This window comes from Lepidochelys kempii, chromosome 10 (genome assembly GCF_965140285.1).
Source record: "Lepidochelys kempii isolate rLepKem1 chromosome 10, rLepKem1.hap1, whole genome shotgun sequence".
NCBI classification, from domain to species: domain Eukaryota; kingdom Metazoa; phylum Chordata; order Testudines; family Cheloniidae; genus Lepidochelys; species Lepidochelys kempii.
Window position 1 is genome coordinate 30,756,462 of NC_136389.1, and position 14,789 is coordinate 30,771,250.

A 14,789-nucleotide genomic window follows, 5' to 3' on the forward strand; every position below is an offset into this window, starting at 1 on the left:
GTTGGGGCCTGTAATTACTGACTCCTCTGCAGGCTTCTTCTTGGAGTGGCTGGACTTGGAAGTCACGCCCTTGTTTCTGTGGGCCATCTCTGTCAGTGCTGGAAATTAGGCAGGCTGGAAATAAGGAAAACGAATAAAGGAGAATAACTGTGGCGGTCTTGAACAGGCTCCCCCCCATCTATCCCAGGCCTGAGACGCCTTCTCTTAGTATGCTGGAAACGTCCTCCCCACTAACAACCTGCAGGGAAAGTAGCAGGGTCTAGCACGCACGTGGCTGGGAGCCTAGTAATCTGGGATCCAGTACCTGCTCTGCTCTGTGTGAACTGGGGCAAGTCACTTCACGTCTCTGTTCCTCCGTTTCCCTGCCTAAAACGGAGAAGTACTAATATCTCCTCACTTCCCCAGCAAGTTGAGGCTGAATTAATTCATGTACGCAAAGTCGTTTTAGATCCCACCTGGTATGGAAGTTTGGAGAAACCTGAGATGCAAAATAGAGATCTGGATGCTGAATATGGGAGGCTCTGACTCACAGCCATGTCTAAATGGAACGTGCATAATATTAGAAGACGCTTCTACTGGGTGGTTTTCAACACTCCTCTCTACAATAGCTGTCTACCTCCCCTCTCTCTCCCCCTGCCCACCTCTGACTTCCATCAGCTCCCCTTCCCACTAGTGATTTGGATCCAGTTTGTTTCTGTTATCCTGGCTGAGTCTGGAACGTTCCATGGCACAGCAGGAATGTCCAAGACTGGCCACAACCCCATTGTTCTCCGCCTGCAAATGGACTTTCCCTGCCCTCTTGGCTTGTGTACCTGATCAGAGGAATCATTTGATTATGTAGCACGTTAGGGGGGGTCTCTCTGGGAGGCACCGGGCATCAGAGAATGTGGCTTCGTTCACAGGTAAAAACACCCCAGTGGGCTAAGTAATATTGTGTATTGGGTCTTTCACCCCTAGGTGTGTTGCAGACAGGTGAGGGAGACTGGTTTTGCTGGCTTGCAGATGCATGAGACCTCCCCCAGGGGGCGTGTTGGTGCTCTGCTCTGTGCATATTCTCAGACCACAGGCTTTTTGAGTCCATCTACTCCCTCAGGCGTTTGCCCTGACTGGCATTATACACTAGTATCGCTACCTACCCCTCCAACAATGACTCAGTCACGTTCTCGTTTGTGAAGGGAGTTGCTGTCCTCCCTCCTTTGCCATGTTGCCCGTCTATTCTCTTGCCCCCTTGACAGACGGTGGTGTGTTTTTACTTCTAGATCAAAGGTTCAAATTTGGCACAGCTCAGTAGTACAAAAGTTACCACCAGTTTCATACAGACCACTCATCAGATGGTAGTGTCCGTGGAAAGGTGCTCCTAGCACCCAAGACACCACCATAATTGGCTCTTACAGTATTTGCCCCCTTCTGTGCAGTCCCAGCAGAGAAGACAAAGATTGAATGGATAGAGTGAGCTCTCCTTGTTGGAACAGGTCCCTGCAGAGCAACACTGGGAAGTGAGCCTCCACTCTCCCTGCCTGTGTTGTACCTCCTCTGTTAGTAGAGAGAGGACTCCAGCTCCAGGGCTGGCAATCCAGCACATTTTCCCAGCACTGAACTTGCATAGACTAAGAAAAGGTGATCTGTACAGTGGGCTGGTTTCTCTTTATGATAAGCAAGTTCATTGCTGTTTCTCAGCAGGGCCTGGAGACGCATGAGGAGGTCTGGCCTAGGGGAATAACTGCTAACAGGTGGACAGTGCCTGCCTCGCTTGCAAAGCTGGTTGAAACCCAGGAAAACGCTTTCAGCCCAGCCAGCTGACCTGGTTGGCAAAGAGCTGAGCCCTGCTGTCAGCCTTACAAGGGCCTGATCATGGTTCCTTCTCTGGCTGTGGACAAGTCTGGTACCCCCTGGTCTCCATTTGATGAGTATTAAATTCTAGCCTATTGTTATTCCGGCTTTATGCTCTACCCCTAACCATGGCCTCTGAGCACCTACCACGTTGCTCTTACAAAGTTAATCGCCTAATTAGGAAATGCAAAGGGAAAACATTGATGCCACCATCAGCGAGTCCATGTTTGGTTTGTCTCCGGAAGGGATAGATCATACTTGAACTCCATGGGCACATGGGTGTTGGTGGTGCTAGACACTGCGAAGGGAAGGGTGTTGGTGATGAGCATGGTCTCACCCCTTTTCCACACTAGCGGCAGCTAGCCCATGAGGGAGCATATGTTGAACCTGCAAAAAGGAGGTCTAGCTGCTGCCTCTGAGCATGCTCTCCCCCCCGCCCCACGTACATACATATACCAGCAGTGACATTCTCTCTACCTGTGTGCTCCACAGACAGAATTCCTCCTGCATGTGTGTGTGTACCAATGCGCAAGTTGCCAGGGTTTTTAAAATAATAGTTTTCTGTGCCAGCTCCAGGGACCTGAACCTTGTGGCATATAATAACCCAGGCTCAACAGAAGCCAGTGGCTGTGGAATGGTAAAAATCACTCACCCAAGGCAGCAGGGCATGGATTCTATGTGAGAGCTGGGTGCGGGGGGCAGAAGGATTTTGCCAGCTGGATCACTCTGACTGCCTTCCACACCACCTGACAGATGCTTGATCTATTCTTGTCCCAGTATGATTCCTTTTCCAAGCCCGAGTAAGAAAAGGCACTGCTGGAGCTATGGAGATAGGTTGATGAGGAATAAAGGAGGAAAAGCAAAGGCAGACATGCTCAAATATCATGGGGCAAGAAGATAGACCCAGGAGAAAAAACAACCACTACCAACACAAATCTGATAGCAGTGCTATTCTGGTCCTGGGTCACCATGTGGAGCCAGCCAGTTGTCTATAGCACAGGCTAGAGACCTCCTAGGAATCAAGCCAAAAGCAATTATAATGGCATGAGTGATTTCCATTAACTGTTTGCCCTGGAACTTTTCAGATCATTTCAGTCCCTATTCTGCTCCCCAACCATCCAAACATAGCTCCTCGAGCTAGCCACAGCTGGTCCCAAGATCCTGTTCCCCCCAGGAAACCAGTAGGTATATTAATACTCAAAGCACTCTTCCAACCCAGATCAACGAAATGGTTAAAAATGTTTATTTCACTGAAACCCTCCTCACCTGGTCCTCAGCCCCATGCCAGCCAGGAGTTTGAGGTGTCCAAGCAGAGAAAAAATTGTGCTCAGCCCCTGAATATAGGGACCAGAGAAGGTTATTTCCCCTGCCGTTTGAATCCTCTTAGCCTGTTTCTTGATACATCTGTAGCTCCATTTGTCAGAAGGGACAAACAGGGAGAGATTTAATGTGTCTAAAAACTGCTTCAGCATGGGGAATGTAAGAGAATACTAAATGGAGATGATGACAGGGGAGGAAGAAAACAGTGCAGGGAGGGAATCTAAGGACCAGAGTAAACTTTGAGAAGTTAAACCATCCATTCCCTGAAACGATAACCGTTTACAAGACAGACTAACCTTCTAGGTGCTCTTTCTTTCTTTCTTTCTTTCTTTCTTTCTTTCTTTCTTTCTTTCTTTCTTTCTTTCTTTCTTTCTTTCTTTCTTTTCTTTCCCCCTCTGTTGCTCTCTTCTTTGCTGTGGATTTGTCTCAGTGCTGCAGCTGCCTGCCTTCTCCTGGATCGTTTTCTGCTTCTAACTGCAGAAATGTTAGGCAGAACTTTGTGATCTAAGAATATCCTGCCCACTCAGACCCTGTGAGGAATTACTTCTCATTGGGTAGAGTGACTGAGAGGCTGGGGCTTGGCTCCTAGGAGGCACACGTGCAAAACTCTTATCAGGTCCTGACTACAGGAGCTCCAGGATCCTATGTCTCACCTGCCACCTGCTGGAAAATATGGTGGTATCCACTAACCCCATGCCAGGCGATACTGTGAATCACCCACTTCCCCCCTATGCTGGATGATAGTATCACCTATCTGATCCCATCACTTCCCCGTGCCTGGAGTGTGTGTCTCCCACCTCACCTCTCTGGAAGAGGATAGCGCATATCATATACCCCATCCCACCCTTTCCCCATGGCCAAGGATACTGTGCATCACTCGCACCCCCACATCCCTCCATGCCTGAGGATGAGACCTGTAGGGCACCTGTGGCTCAGGAACTGCGTGTGCCTGTTAATTTGTTACTGTGTTTCCAGTGCAATATGGACACTAAAAATATTGTAGATGAGGAGGACATTCAGAGCCATGGATTTCCTTCTCCCCTGCTTTGGGATACTGCCCCTATAAGATACTATCCACTCTTCTTTTAAGGATTCTTGTTTCTCACAGCTGTGTCACATGTCCTGCAAGTCAGGTAGGGTGATCACCTATGTGTCATGGAAATAAAAGATTATCATCTATCTATCAATCTAAATGCCAATAGTTCCATTCCTGGACCAAAGCCCTACATTTGTATGGCACTGTTTGATACTTCATGTAATTGTTGCTGAAATGGGGAACAAAATGCATTCTACTGTTGTAATAAATATAGAGGGAAGGATAGCATAAAATCCCTGCTTGGCAGACATACTGAATCACCTTACCTGTAAGGGGTTAGGCAGTTCAAATAACCTAGTTGGTACCTGACCAGAAGGACCAATGAGGAAAGAAGATACTTTCAAATTGGGGGAGGGAGGGAAGGATTTGGTTTTTGCTCTTTTGTTGTTCCCTCTCTGGACAGAGGGAGAAGTCAACCAGGTACAAGGGATAGCTCAGTGGTTTGAACATTGGCCTGCTAAACCCAGGGTTGTAAGTTCAATCCTTGAGGGGGCCATTTAGGGATCTGGGGCAAAAATTGGGGATTGGTCCTGCTTTGAGCAGGGGTTGGACTAGATGATCTCTTGAGGTCCCTTCCAACCCTGGTGATCTGTGAACATCTCCTGGAATAATCCCTCTAAAACCACAGAAATTGTAAGTAGGGTAAGGAAATGCATTAGGTTATCTTTTGTTTTGGCTCGTGAATTTTTCTATGCTACAGAGGTAGTTTTATTCCTATTTTTGTAACTGTGAAGCTGAGCCCAGAGGGGAATCCTCTGTGTTTTAGATCTTTTCATTAGGTGTGATTCTTGAACTTTATTATAAAGAAAAAAGTAATTCTTTTAAGAACCTGATTGATTTCAGTGTCCTGAAGACAAAGGGTCTGGTCTGTGCTCACATTGCTCAGGCAATTAGTTGGTATATTATTCTCAAGCCTCCCCAGGAAAGGGCATGAAGGGGCTTGGGGGGGTAGGGATTCCAAGTGACCTTTCCCTGAATTTTTGAGTAAATCACTTGGTGGTGGCAGCAATACCGCCCAAGGACAAGGAAAGGAATTTGTGCCTTGAGGAAGTTTTAACCTAAGCTGGTAGACAATAAGCTTAGAGGGTCTTTCATGCGGGTCCCCACACCTGTACTCCAGAGTTCAGAGTGTGTGTGTGTGTGTTGGGGAACCCTGACAACTGTGTTACAAACTCTCATGAGTCTTGCAATAGTTGATATTTTTCCCAAGCTGCAACTCATGGGGTCATTTCATTATGTGAGCATCTCAGCTTTCTTTCTTTCTTTCTTTCTTTCTTTCTTTCTTTCTTTCTTTCTTTCTTTCTTTCTTTCTTTCTTTCAATTAAGCTTTAAACCCTCATGGTTGAAGAGAAAAGCTTGAAAGTGTGACCCTAAAGATCAAATAAAAAGAATCCCAAATGTATTATTTTTTAAAATCTTGTGACTTTTAAGGCAATCTCATGATTTTCAGGGCCGAATGAGGTTTGAATGCCTGGGGCAGGCTATAACACTCTCAATGGTGACTTGATATGGGATACAGCGCATTGGACCCAACGTAAGGGAATTCCTTAGAATCATAGAATATCAGGGTTGGAAGGGACCTCAGGAGGTCATCGAGTCCACCCCCCATCCAAAGCAGGACCAATCCCCAACAAAATCGTCCAAAAGAACATGTGCTCCAAGTGAGGCACAAACTCACAACTTCAGCATTATAAGTCCTTAAACAATAGGGTCCATGGCAGTGAAAGAGCCCCAGATTGACTGGGAGCATTGCAGACCCATGTGTTGCTAGGCGAGGCTGCGTGCCAAGCAAGGTCCCAGGGCATTCCCACGGCACAGCCATGCGACCTCATACCTGTTCCCACACTGTCACTGTGTGAGGTCACAGCATGTTCCCATGGCACTGCCAGGTGAGGACACAGGCATGTCAGAGGGGTTATGTCCCTGGCACCCTAGGCTGCATGAGGTTATACCCCTCGGGGCCCCACGCAGCTGGAACCAAGGTCCTGTTCTGCGCCAATGAAAGCACTGGCCAGTCAGTCCAGGGCTCTGGTGCCCGCCTGCGCCAGCAACCAAAATGGCCGCCTGGGCCTCAGCCCCAGCTCAGGAGAGAGGCTCCCCGCCCCCTGCTGCCCACAACAAGCGTGGCGGCTGGAGAGTTGACGAGAGAACACCGTCACGTGCCCTACGGGTCGGGAAAGGGGCGAAGCAAGCGCGGGAGTAGGGACGGTTGCTACGGTTACGGAGGACGCGCCCCTGAAAGGCATCGTGTCACTGACTCGCTCCTCCCCGTCCCAGCCGTACGCGGTGAGCACCCCCCGCTCACGTCCCCGTACACCCGGGACCAGGGGTGGCCCCTTACCCTGCCCTGGGGTCTGCCTCCTTCATGTGCACCCGGCGGGGACCCCCCGGGAACTGCCCCCTCTGGGTATCCCCCTGCCCCGGGAACCGGCCTCCACCGGGTATCCCCGCCCCCACCCCGCCTATCCCCTGCCCTGGGAACTGCCCCCCCAGCTGTCCCCCGCCCCCTCCTCCCGGGAACTGCCCCCTCTGGGTATCCCCCTGCCCCGGGAACCGGCCTCCACCGGGTATCCCCGCCCACACCCCGCCTATCCCCTGCCCTGGGAACTGCCCCGCCCCAGCTGTCTGCCCCCTCCTCCCGGGAACTGCCCCCTCTGGGTATCCCCCTGCCCCGGGAACCGGCCTCCACCGGGTATCCCCGCCCCCACCCCGCCTATCCCCTGCCCTGGGAACAGCCCCCCCCAGCTGTCTCCTGCCCCCTCCTCCCGGGAACTGCCGCCTCTGGGTATCCCCTGACCTGGGAACTGCTGCCCCCCGCAGCTGTCCCCCACCCCTCTCCTCCTGGGAACTGCCCTCTCTGGGTATCCTCACCCCTCTATCCCCTGCCCTGGGAACTGCGGTCCCCACCAGGTATCCACTCCGCTCCTCCCCTTCCCCCGGGAACTCCCCCCCCCCGGCTATCCCCATCCCTGGGAACTGCCGCCTTCTTCCCCCCCTCCCTCCGCGGCTGTCCCCTCTCCCCCCACCCCAGGCCCTGGGAACTGCCTCTGGGTACCCCGTCCCTCCCTGCCTCACTGGCTATCCCCTGCCACAGGAACTTACCCTCCAACACACTGTGGGTATACCTTTCCCTTGCCCCTGCTCTGGGTATCCCTTTCCCTGGGACCTGCCCTTCTTTGGGGATCCCTTCATCCTACTCTCCCTCCATAGCTAGATCCATCACACAAACGTTTGACATGCTCCCCGTCCTGTACCATACTGGGTTTATGCTTTCCATAAGATGTTTTTCACTTTGAGCTTCACACTGAAGAAAACTGAACTGTAAAAAGTGTTTCTGTGATCAGTAAAACTCTGTGCATATTGTGATGTTTCAACATCCAGGTCTTGAATCTTGTTCGAACGTGTTGCTTCTGTGTATCATTTACATTATTTTGAATTTGATTAGCTGGGAGAGGGGGTACTTTTAGAGAAAGTAGAAGAGCTCACAACACAAGGAATAGTGCCTCTGAGAGCATAGCAAGAGGCTGTGCTGAATTACTGCAAAACAAAGCCCAGAAGAAAGAGTATTGGTATGTTTAATTTTTTTCATTCCTTATTTCTGCAGAGACATGGCTCTTCTTTCTGGACAGGCTAGTAAAAGAGGATCCCTTATACAGGCTCCACCTTTTGCCACTGAGGCATCTCTGTCCCCAATCAAACCGGTACAGATCACAGTGTTCGAGGGATGTGACCTGGTAAAGGCTTTTGAAATGTCTCAGCTTGTTTGTCATTAAATATATCTGCTTTAGTAAATGGGGCAGGCATGAATTTTTATACTGTAAACCCTTCAAAAACTTGGTATGAGAACACAACACTGAGCAATCTGTAATGACACCAGGACCTCAGCATAACCCATAGTTACACAGCATACCTCTCTGTTCCCCTGTAGTGGCTAATCCATATGTAGAGTAAAGGAGCTTGTTTTTTGGTCCAAAAATCTTGGGTTCAATCCCCATCGACAGCCCATCCAGGAATATTGCATTGCGTGAACATTAATTTGAAACGTGGCCTGCCATGCCTCCTCCTGTATTACTATCAGTATCTTTACAACAGAGTTTTCTAAGCAATGCACGATTGCTAACATGTTATTTTCTTTTTTGAGTTCCACACCCTTTTTTGAATTCCACACCCTCACCAACAAAATACAGAGACAAATACTTATAAAAAAAATTTTTTTTAAACCCCCTCCATTGTTTCCTGATATGTGGGAAGATTCTGATCTCAGTTACAGTAATGTAAATCTCAAATAACTCAATTGAAATTTGTGCCAGTTTACTAAAATCAAAATCTGACCATTAGTGAACTCTGTGTCACATTACATTCCTGGCTGTCCTTACTCTCGGGTTCTCACAGCGTATTTTTTGGTGGCCTCAGAGTGCAGCCACCAACTCTTGCTGGTGGCAGTACTGACACCTTTTCCTAACCTTATTTATTTTTCCTAAAGTTAATGAAGTAATATGCACATATATACATCCAAATCTTTGTAATTTATTTATGTAAGGTTTTGGGGTTTTGTTTTCAGACGCAATAATAAAAATAATGCAGTTATCTCTATTCTTTATTGGACCTAACAAAATAGAAACATAAATAAGATGCTTTGCACTTTATTGTCTTTTTATTATTGTTTCTTTTGCTTTTTTGGTAAAAGTGGTTGTCTGTATAACAATTCTGAAGTGAATTTAAAAATGCTTTGACATAATAGAAGTCCAAATAATAATGAAAAACATATTTGCGTGGCTTGGGTCTGAGAAGGGGAGGGAAGGCATGGCTGCGGCTGGCCGGGGCTCCTCTGGGCAGGTGGGGGGACTCGGGGCTTTGGCCAGCCTGGAGCGCCTCTGGATGAGGGGTGCTCTGGGCAGGTGGGGGGGGGAGACACTCAGGGCTTCTCCGGGTGGGGGCTTGTGGCTCCAGCTGCAGGGGGCGCAGGGAGCCTTGGGGTTCTGGCTGCCGTGGGGTAGGGGCGCGGTGGAAGGGGTGCAGTCGGCAGCTAGCCTCCACAAAGGGGGGGCTCCACCCGCTGCCCATGCACCCGCCGCTTTCCTCCTCACCCCCCGCCTGCCGCTTGCCTCCTGTGTCCCTCCTCAGTCCCCCACCCGCCACTCACCTCCTCTCACCCCCACACCCGCCACTCACCTCCTTACTCCCCTGCCACAGACACCCCTCTGCCCGCCGTGAGAATACCCCACTCACTCATGGCTCATTGCTCACCTCCTCCCTCCACCGCTCGCAGCCAGATTCTCCCCCCACACACACCTGCCTCCTCACCCTGCTGCTGGCTTGCCACTCGCCTCTTTACTCCTCCGCCAGGCTCTCCGCAGGCCCGCAGCTCACCTCCCCTCCCCACCCCCCCGCTCGGCCGCCTGCCTCTTGCCTCCTCATTTCCCCCACTCGCAGCCAGCCCCCTCTTCCCCCCTCCGCTGCCCACCTCCTCACCCTGCTGCTGGCTCACCGCTCACCTTCTCACCCCCACCCCTTGCCTCCTCTGCTAGCTCCTTAAGCCTTGTGTGTCCCACCTGTGTCTCTAGAGAGGCGGTGCATGCAGGAGCAACAGGGAGGAAGGGGATGGGGCTGATGTTTTCCCCCTCTCCCCCGAAACTGCCATTGCCACAGGGAAACCCCCCCTGGTGGCCACATGAGGCCATGGTGGCCACAGTTGAGAAACAGTAGTCTAGAGTAATTGTAACAACTCAAGAAAAAGACCTGGGTGCCACAGTGAACAGAACAATGAAAATCTCTGCTCATTATGTAGCAGCAGTTAGAAAAGCAAATAAAATGTTGGAATGCATCTAGCTATCTGTCTAGGCATTTATACCATAGTATCAAAATACCTCTCACGCATTCATTGATTTATCCTTGCTAAGTCTTTGTGCAGTAGGGAAATATAAAAAGGAATGAGATGGGAAATAATACTGAAAATATTATAATGTTATTTTATAAATCAGTGGTACAACCTGAACTGGAATACTTCAGTTCTGGTCACCCCCTCTCAAAAAGAAAATAGCAAGTACAGAGAGGGCTAAGAGATGGACAAAAAACCCCAAAATGTTAAGAGATATGTAAAAACTTCCAGATGAAGGTACATAGAAGAAATTTGGGAATGTGTAATTAGAGAGGAGATGAATAAGAGAGGACATGAGAAAGGAATACAGAATAATGAATGGTATAGAAACGGTAACTTCTATTTAGGCTTTCTCTTAATGGATTAATAGGGAGACATTTAATGAAACTGAAAAACAGGAAATTTAAAACTGATAAAATGATATATTGATTACACAATACACAATAAAATCATGGAACTCATTACCACGAGGTATCATTAGGCAAAATTGCTTAGCAGGATTCAAATAAAGATTTGGCTTATATGGATAAGCATTAAAGAAAAGTTTGGCGAGGATATCAACTTTTGTGTTTTAGGGCATAAGCCAACCTCTATCTTGAGAGGGTTAGGAAATTTTTTCCCCCTGTGTTGAGGTTATGTCATAATTGTCCACCTCATCATTTCTTGCACTGTCTTTGGAGGCATCTGCTCCTGGCCACTGTCAGAGAAAGGCTAGCAAGGTAGGTGGACTATTGGTCTGATATACTTTAGAATTTCCTATATTCCTGTGTTTAAGAACACTGGTAAACACATGCTAAAAACTGTACCCTTCTTGAAAGCTACTAAGGTAGAGTTAATGAATCCATAGAATCCAAATATTTCCAAAAAACTTGCTAAAATTCTCACTAGATTTCAAGGAGTTCTTTAGCTATACAGTATTCTAGAATTTCATATTAACACAGCCATGCCATTTGTGAGCTACCTCCTCAGTTGTTTACAAAAATCAGAACCTTTCTTGAAATTATTATTATTATGTTGCCCCTTTGGATGAAAGTCAGTGTAGTTATGCTTATCTCTCTTCATCCATGTTGATGAAGACTATTACTTCTAAATGCCCCTTCCACAGCTGGGTGCTAGTAACCTCTGGGGCGCTGCAGAGGGATAGAATGGAGAGAAGAGGGTGAAATCTCAGTGAGATTAGAACTTTTCCTCATAAACCCATTCTTGTATGTGGAGTAACTGAAAAAAAAACAAAAGGAGGACTTGTGGCACCTTAGAGACTAACCAATTTATTAGAGCATAAGCTTTCGTGAGCTACAGCTCACTTCTTCAGATGCATATCGTGGAAACTGCAGCAGGCTTTATATATACACAGAGAATATGAAACAATACCTATTCCCACCCCACTGTCCTGCTGGTAATAGCTTATCTAAAGTGATTTCCAGCACAAATCCAGGTTTTCTCACCCTCCACCCCCCCACACAAATTCACTCTCCTGCTGGTGATAGCCCATCCAAAGTGATAACTCTTTACACAATGTGCATGACAATTAAGCTGGGCTATTTCCTGCATAAATCCAGGTTCTCACATCCCCCCCACCCCCATACACACACAAACTCACTCTCCTGCTGGTAACAGCTCATCCAAACTGACCACTCTTCAAGTTAAAATCCAAGTTAAACCAGAACATCTGGGGGGGGGGGTAGGAAAAAACAAGAGGAAACAGGCTACCTTGCATAATGACTTAGCCACTCCAAGTCTCTATTTAAGCCTAAATTAATAGTATCCAATTTGCAAATGAATTCCAATTCAGCAGTTTCTCGCTGGAGTCTGGATTTGAAGTTTTTTTGTTTTAAGATAGCGACCTTCATGTCTGTGATCGCGTGACCAGAGAGATTGAAGTGTTCTCCGACTGGTTTATGAATGTTATAATTCTTGACATCTGATTTGTGTCCATTTATTCTTTTACGTAGAGACTGTCCAGTTTGACCAATGTACATGGCAGAGGGGCATTGCTGGCACATGATGGCATATATCACATTGGTGGATGTGCAGGTGAACGAGCCTCTGATAGTGTGGCTGATGTTATTAGGCCCTGTGATGGTGTCCCCTGAATAGATATGTGGGCACAGTTGGCAACGGGCTTTGTTGCAAGGATAAGTTCCTGGGTTAGTGGTTCTGTTGTGTGGTATGTGGTTGTTGGTGAGTATTTGCTTCAGGTTGCGGGGCTGTCTGTAGGCAAGGACTGGCCTGTCTCCCAAGATTTGTGAGAGTGTTGGGTCATCCTTTAGGATAGGTTGTAGATCCTTAATAATGCGTTGGAGGGGTTTTAGTTGGGGGCTGAAGGTGACGGCTAGTGGCGTTCTGTTATTTTCTTTGTTAGGCCTGTCCTGTAGTAGGTAACTTCTGGGAACTCTTCTGGCTCTATCAATCTGTTTCTTTACTTCTGCAGGTGGGTATTGTAGTTGTAAGAAAGCTTGACAGAGATCTTGTAGGTGTTTGTCTCTGTCTGAGGGGTTGGAGCAAATGCGGTTGTATCGCAGAGCTTGGCTGTAGACGATGGATCGTGTGGTGTGGTCAGGGTGAAAGCTGGAGGCATGCAGGTAGGAATAGCGGTCAGTAGGTTTCCGGTATAGGGTGGTGTTTATGTGACCATTGTTTATTAGCACTGTAGTGTCCAGGAAGTGACAAAGGAGGTGCTGTTGTCGTCATGAATAGGTCGGAATATGAACAAGAGGCTGCTCGGCAGCTCTCCAACACGAGTTTCTACAAGCCATTACCCTCTGATCCCACTGAGAGTTACCAAAAGCAACTACAGCATTTGCTCAAGAAACTTCCTGAAAAAGCACAAGATCAAATCCGCACAGACACACCCCTGGAACCCCGACCTGGGATATTCTATCTACTACCCAAGATCCATAAACCTGGAAATCCTGGGCGCCCCATCATCTCAGGCATTGGCACCCTGACAGCAGGATTGTCTGGCTATGTAGACTCCCTCCTCAGGCCCTACGCTACCAGCACTCCCAGCTACCTTCGAGACACCACTGACTTCCTGAGGAAACTACAATCCATCGGTGATCTTCCTGATAACACCATCCTGGCCACTATGGATGTAGAAGCCCTCTACACCAACATTCCACACAAAGATGGACTACAAGCCGTCAAGAACACTATCCCCGATAATGTCACGGCTAACCTGGTGGCTGAACTTTGTGACTTTGTCCTTACCCATAACTACTTCACATTTGGGGACAATGTATACCTTCAGATCAGCGGCACTGCTATGGGTACCCGCATGGCCCCACAGTATGCCAACATTTTTATGGCTGATTTAGAACAACGCTTCCTCAGCTCTCGTCCCCTAAAGCCCCTACTCTACTTGCGCTATATTGATGACATCTTCATCATCTGGACCCATGGAAAAGAAGCCCTTGAGGAATTCCACCATGATTTCAACAATTTCCATCCCACCACCAACCTCAGCCTGGTCCAGTCCACACAAGAGATCCACTTCCTGGACACTACAGTGCTAATAAACAATGGTCACATAAACACCACCCTATACCGGAAACCTACTGACCGCTATTCCTACCTGCATGCCTCCAGCTTTCACCCTGACCACACCACACGATCCATCGTCTACAGCCAAGCTCTGCGATACAACCGCATTTGCTCCAACCCCTCAGACAGAGACAAACACCTACAAGATCTCTGTCAAGCTTTCTTACAACTACAATACCCACCTGCAGAAGTAAAGAAACAGATTGATAGAGCCAGAAGAGTTCCCAGAAGTTACCTACTACAGGACAGGCCTAACAAAGAAAATAACAGAACGCCACTAGCCGTCACCTTCAGCCCCCAACTAAAACCCCTCCAACGCATTATTAAGGATCTACAACCTATCCTAAAGGATGACCCAACACTCTCACAAATCTTGGGAGACAGGCCAGTCCTTGCCTACAGACAGCCCCGCAACCTGAAGCAAATACTCACCAACAACCACATACCACACAACAGAACCACTAACCCAGGAACTTATCCTTGCAACAAAGCCCGTTGCCAACTGTGCCCACATATCTATTCAGGGGACACCATCACAGGGCCTAATAACATCAGCCACACTATCAGAGGCTCGTTCACCTGCACATCCACCAATGTGATATATGCCATCATGTGCCAGCAATGCCCCTCTGCCATGTACATTGGTCAAACTGGACAGTCTCTACGTAAAAGAATAAATGGACACAAATCAGATGTCAAGAATTATAACATTCATAAACCAGTCGGAGAACACTTCAATCTCTCTGGTCACGCGATCACAGACATGAAGGTCGCTATCTTAAAACAAAAAAACTTCAAATCCAGACTCCAGCGAGAAACTGCTGAATTGGAATTCATTTGCAAATTGGATACTATTAATTTAGGCTTAAATAGAGACTTGGAGTGGCTAAGTCATTATGCAAGGTAGCCTGTTTCCTCTTGTTTTTTCCTACCCCCCTCCCCCCAGATGTTCTGGTTTAACTTGGATTTTAACTTGAAGAGTGGTCAGTTTGGATGAGCTGTTACCAGCAGGAGAGTGAGTTTGTGTGTGTATGGGGGTGGGGGGGATGTGAGAACCTGGATTTATGCAGGAAATAGCCCAGCTTAATTGTCATGCACATTGTGTAAAGAGTTATCACTTTG

General features: G+C 48.0%; 1 protein-coding gene across 1 annotated transcript in view; it reads left to right on the forward strand.

Annotated features, from left to right (window-relative positions):
• Positions 1 to 7,449: 7,449 nt before the first annotated feature.
• The window catches only part of CFAP70 (cilia and flagella associated protein 70), a 42,330-nt gene continuing 34,990 nt past the window's right edge, over positions 7,450 to 14,789 (forward strand). Inside the window, exon 1 of the mRNA XM_073362608.2 lies at positions 7,450 to 7,980. Coding sequence (XP_073218709.2) covers positions 7,855 to 7,980 — 126 coding nt within the window. The 5' untranslated portion in view covers positions 7,450 to 7,854. The remainder of the gene's footprint in view (positions 7,981 to 14,789) is intronic.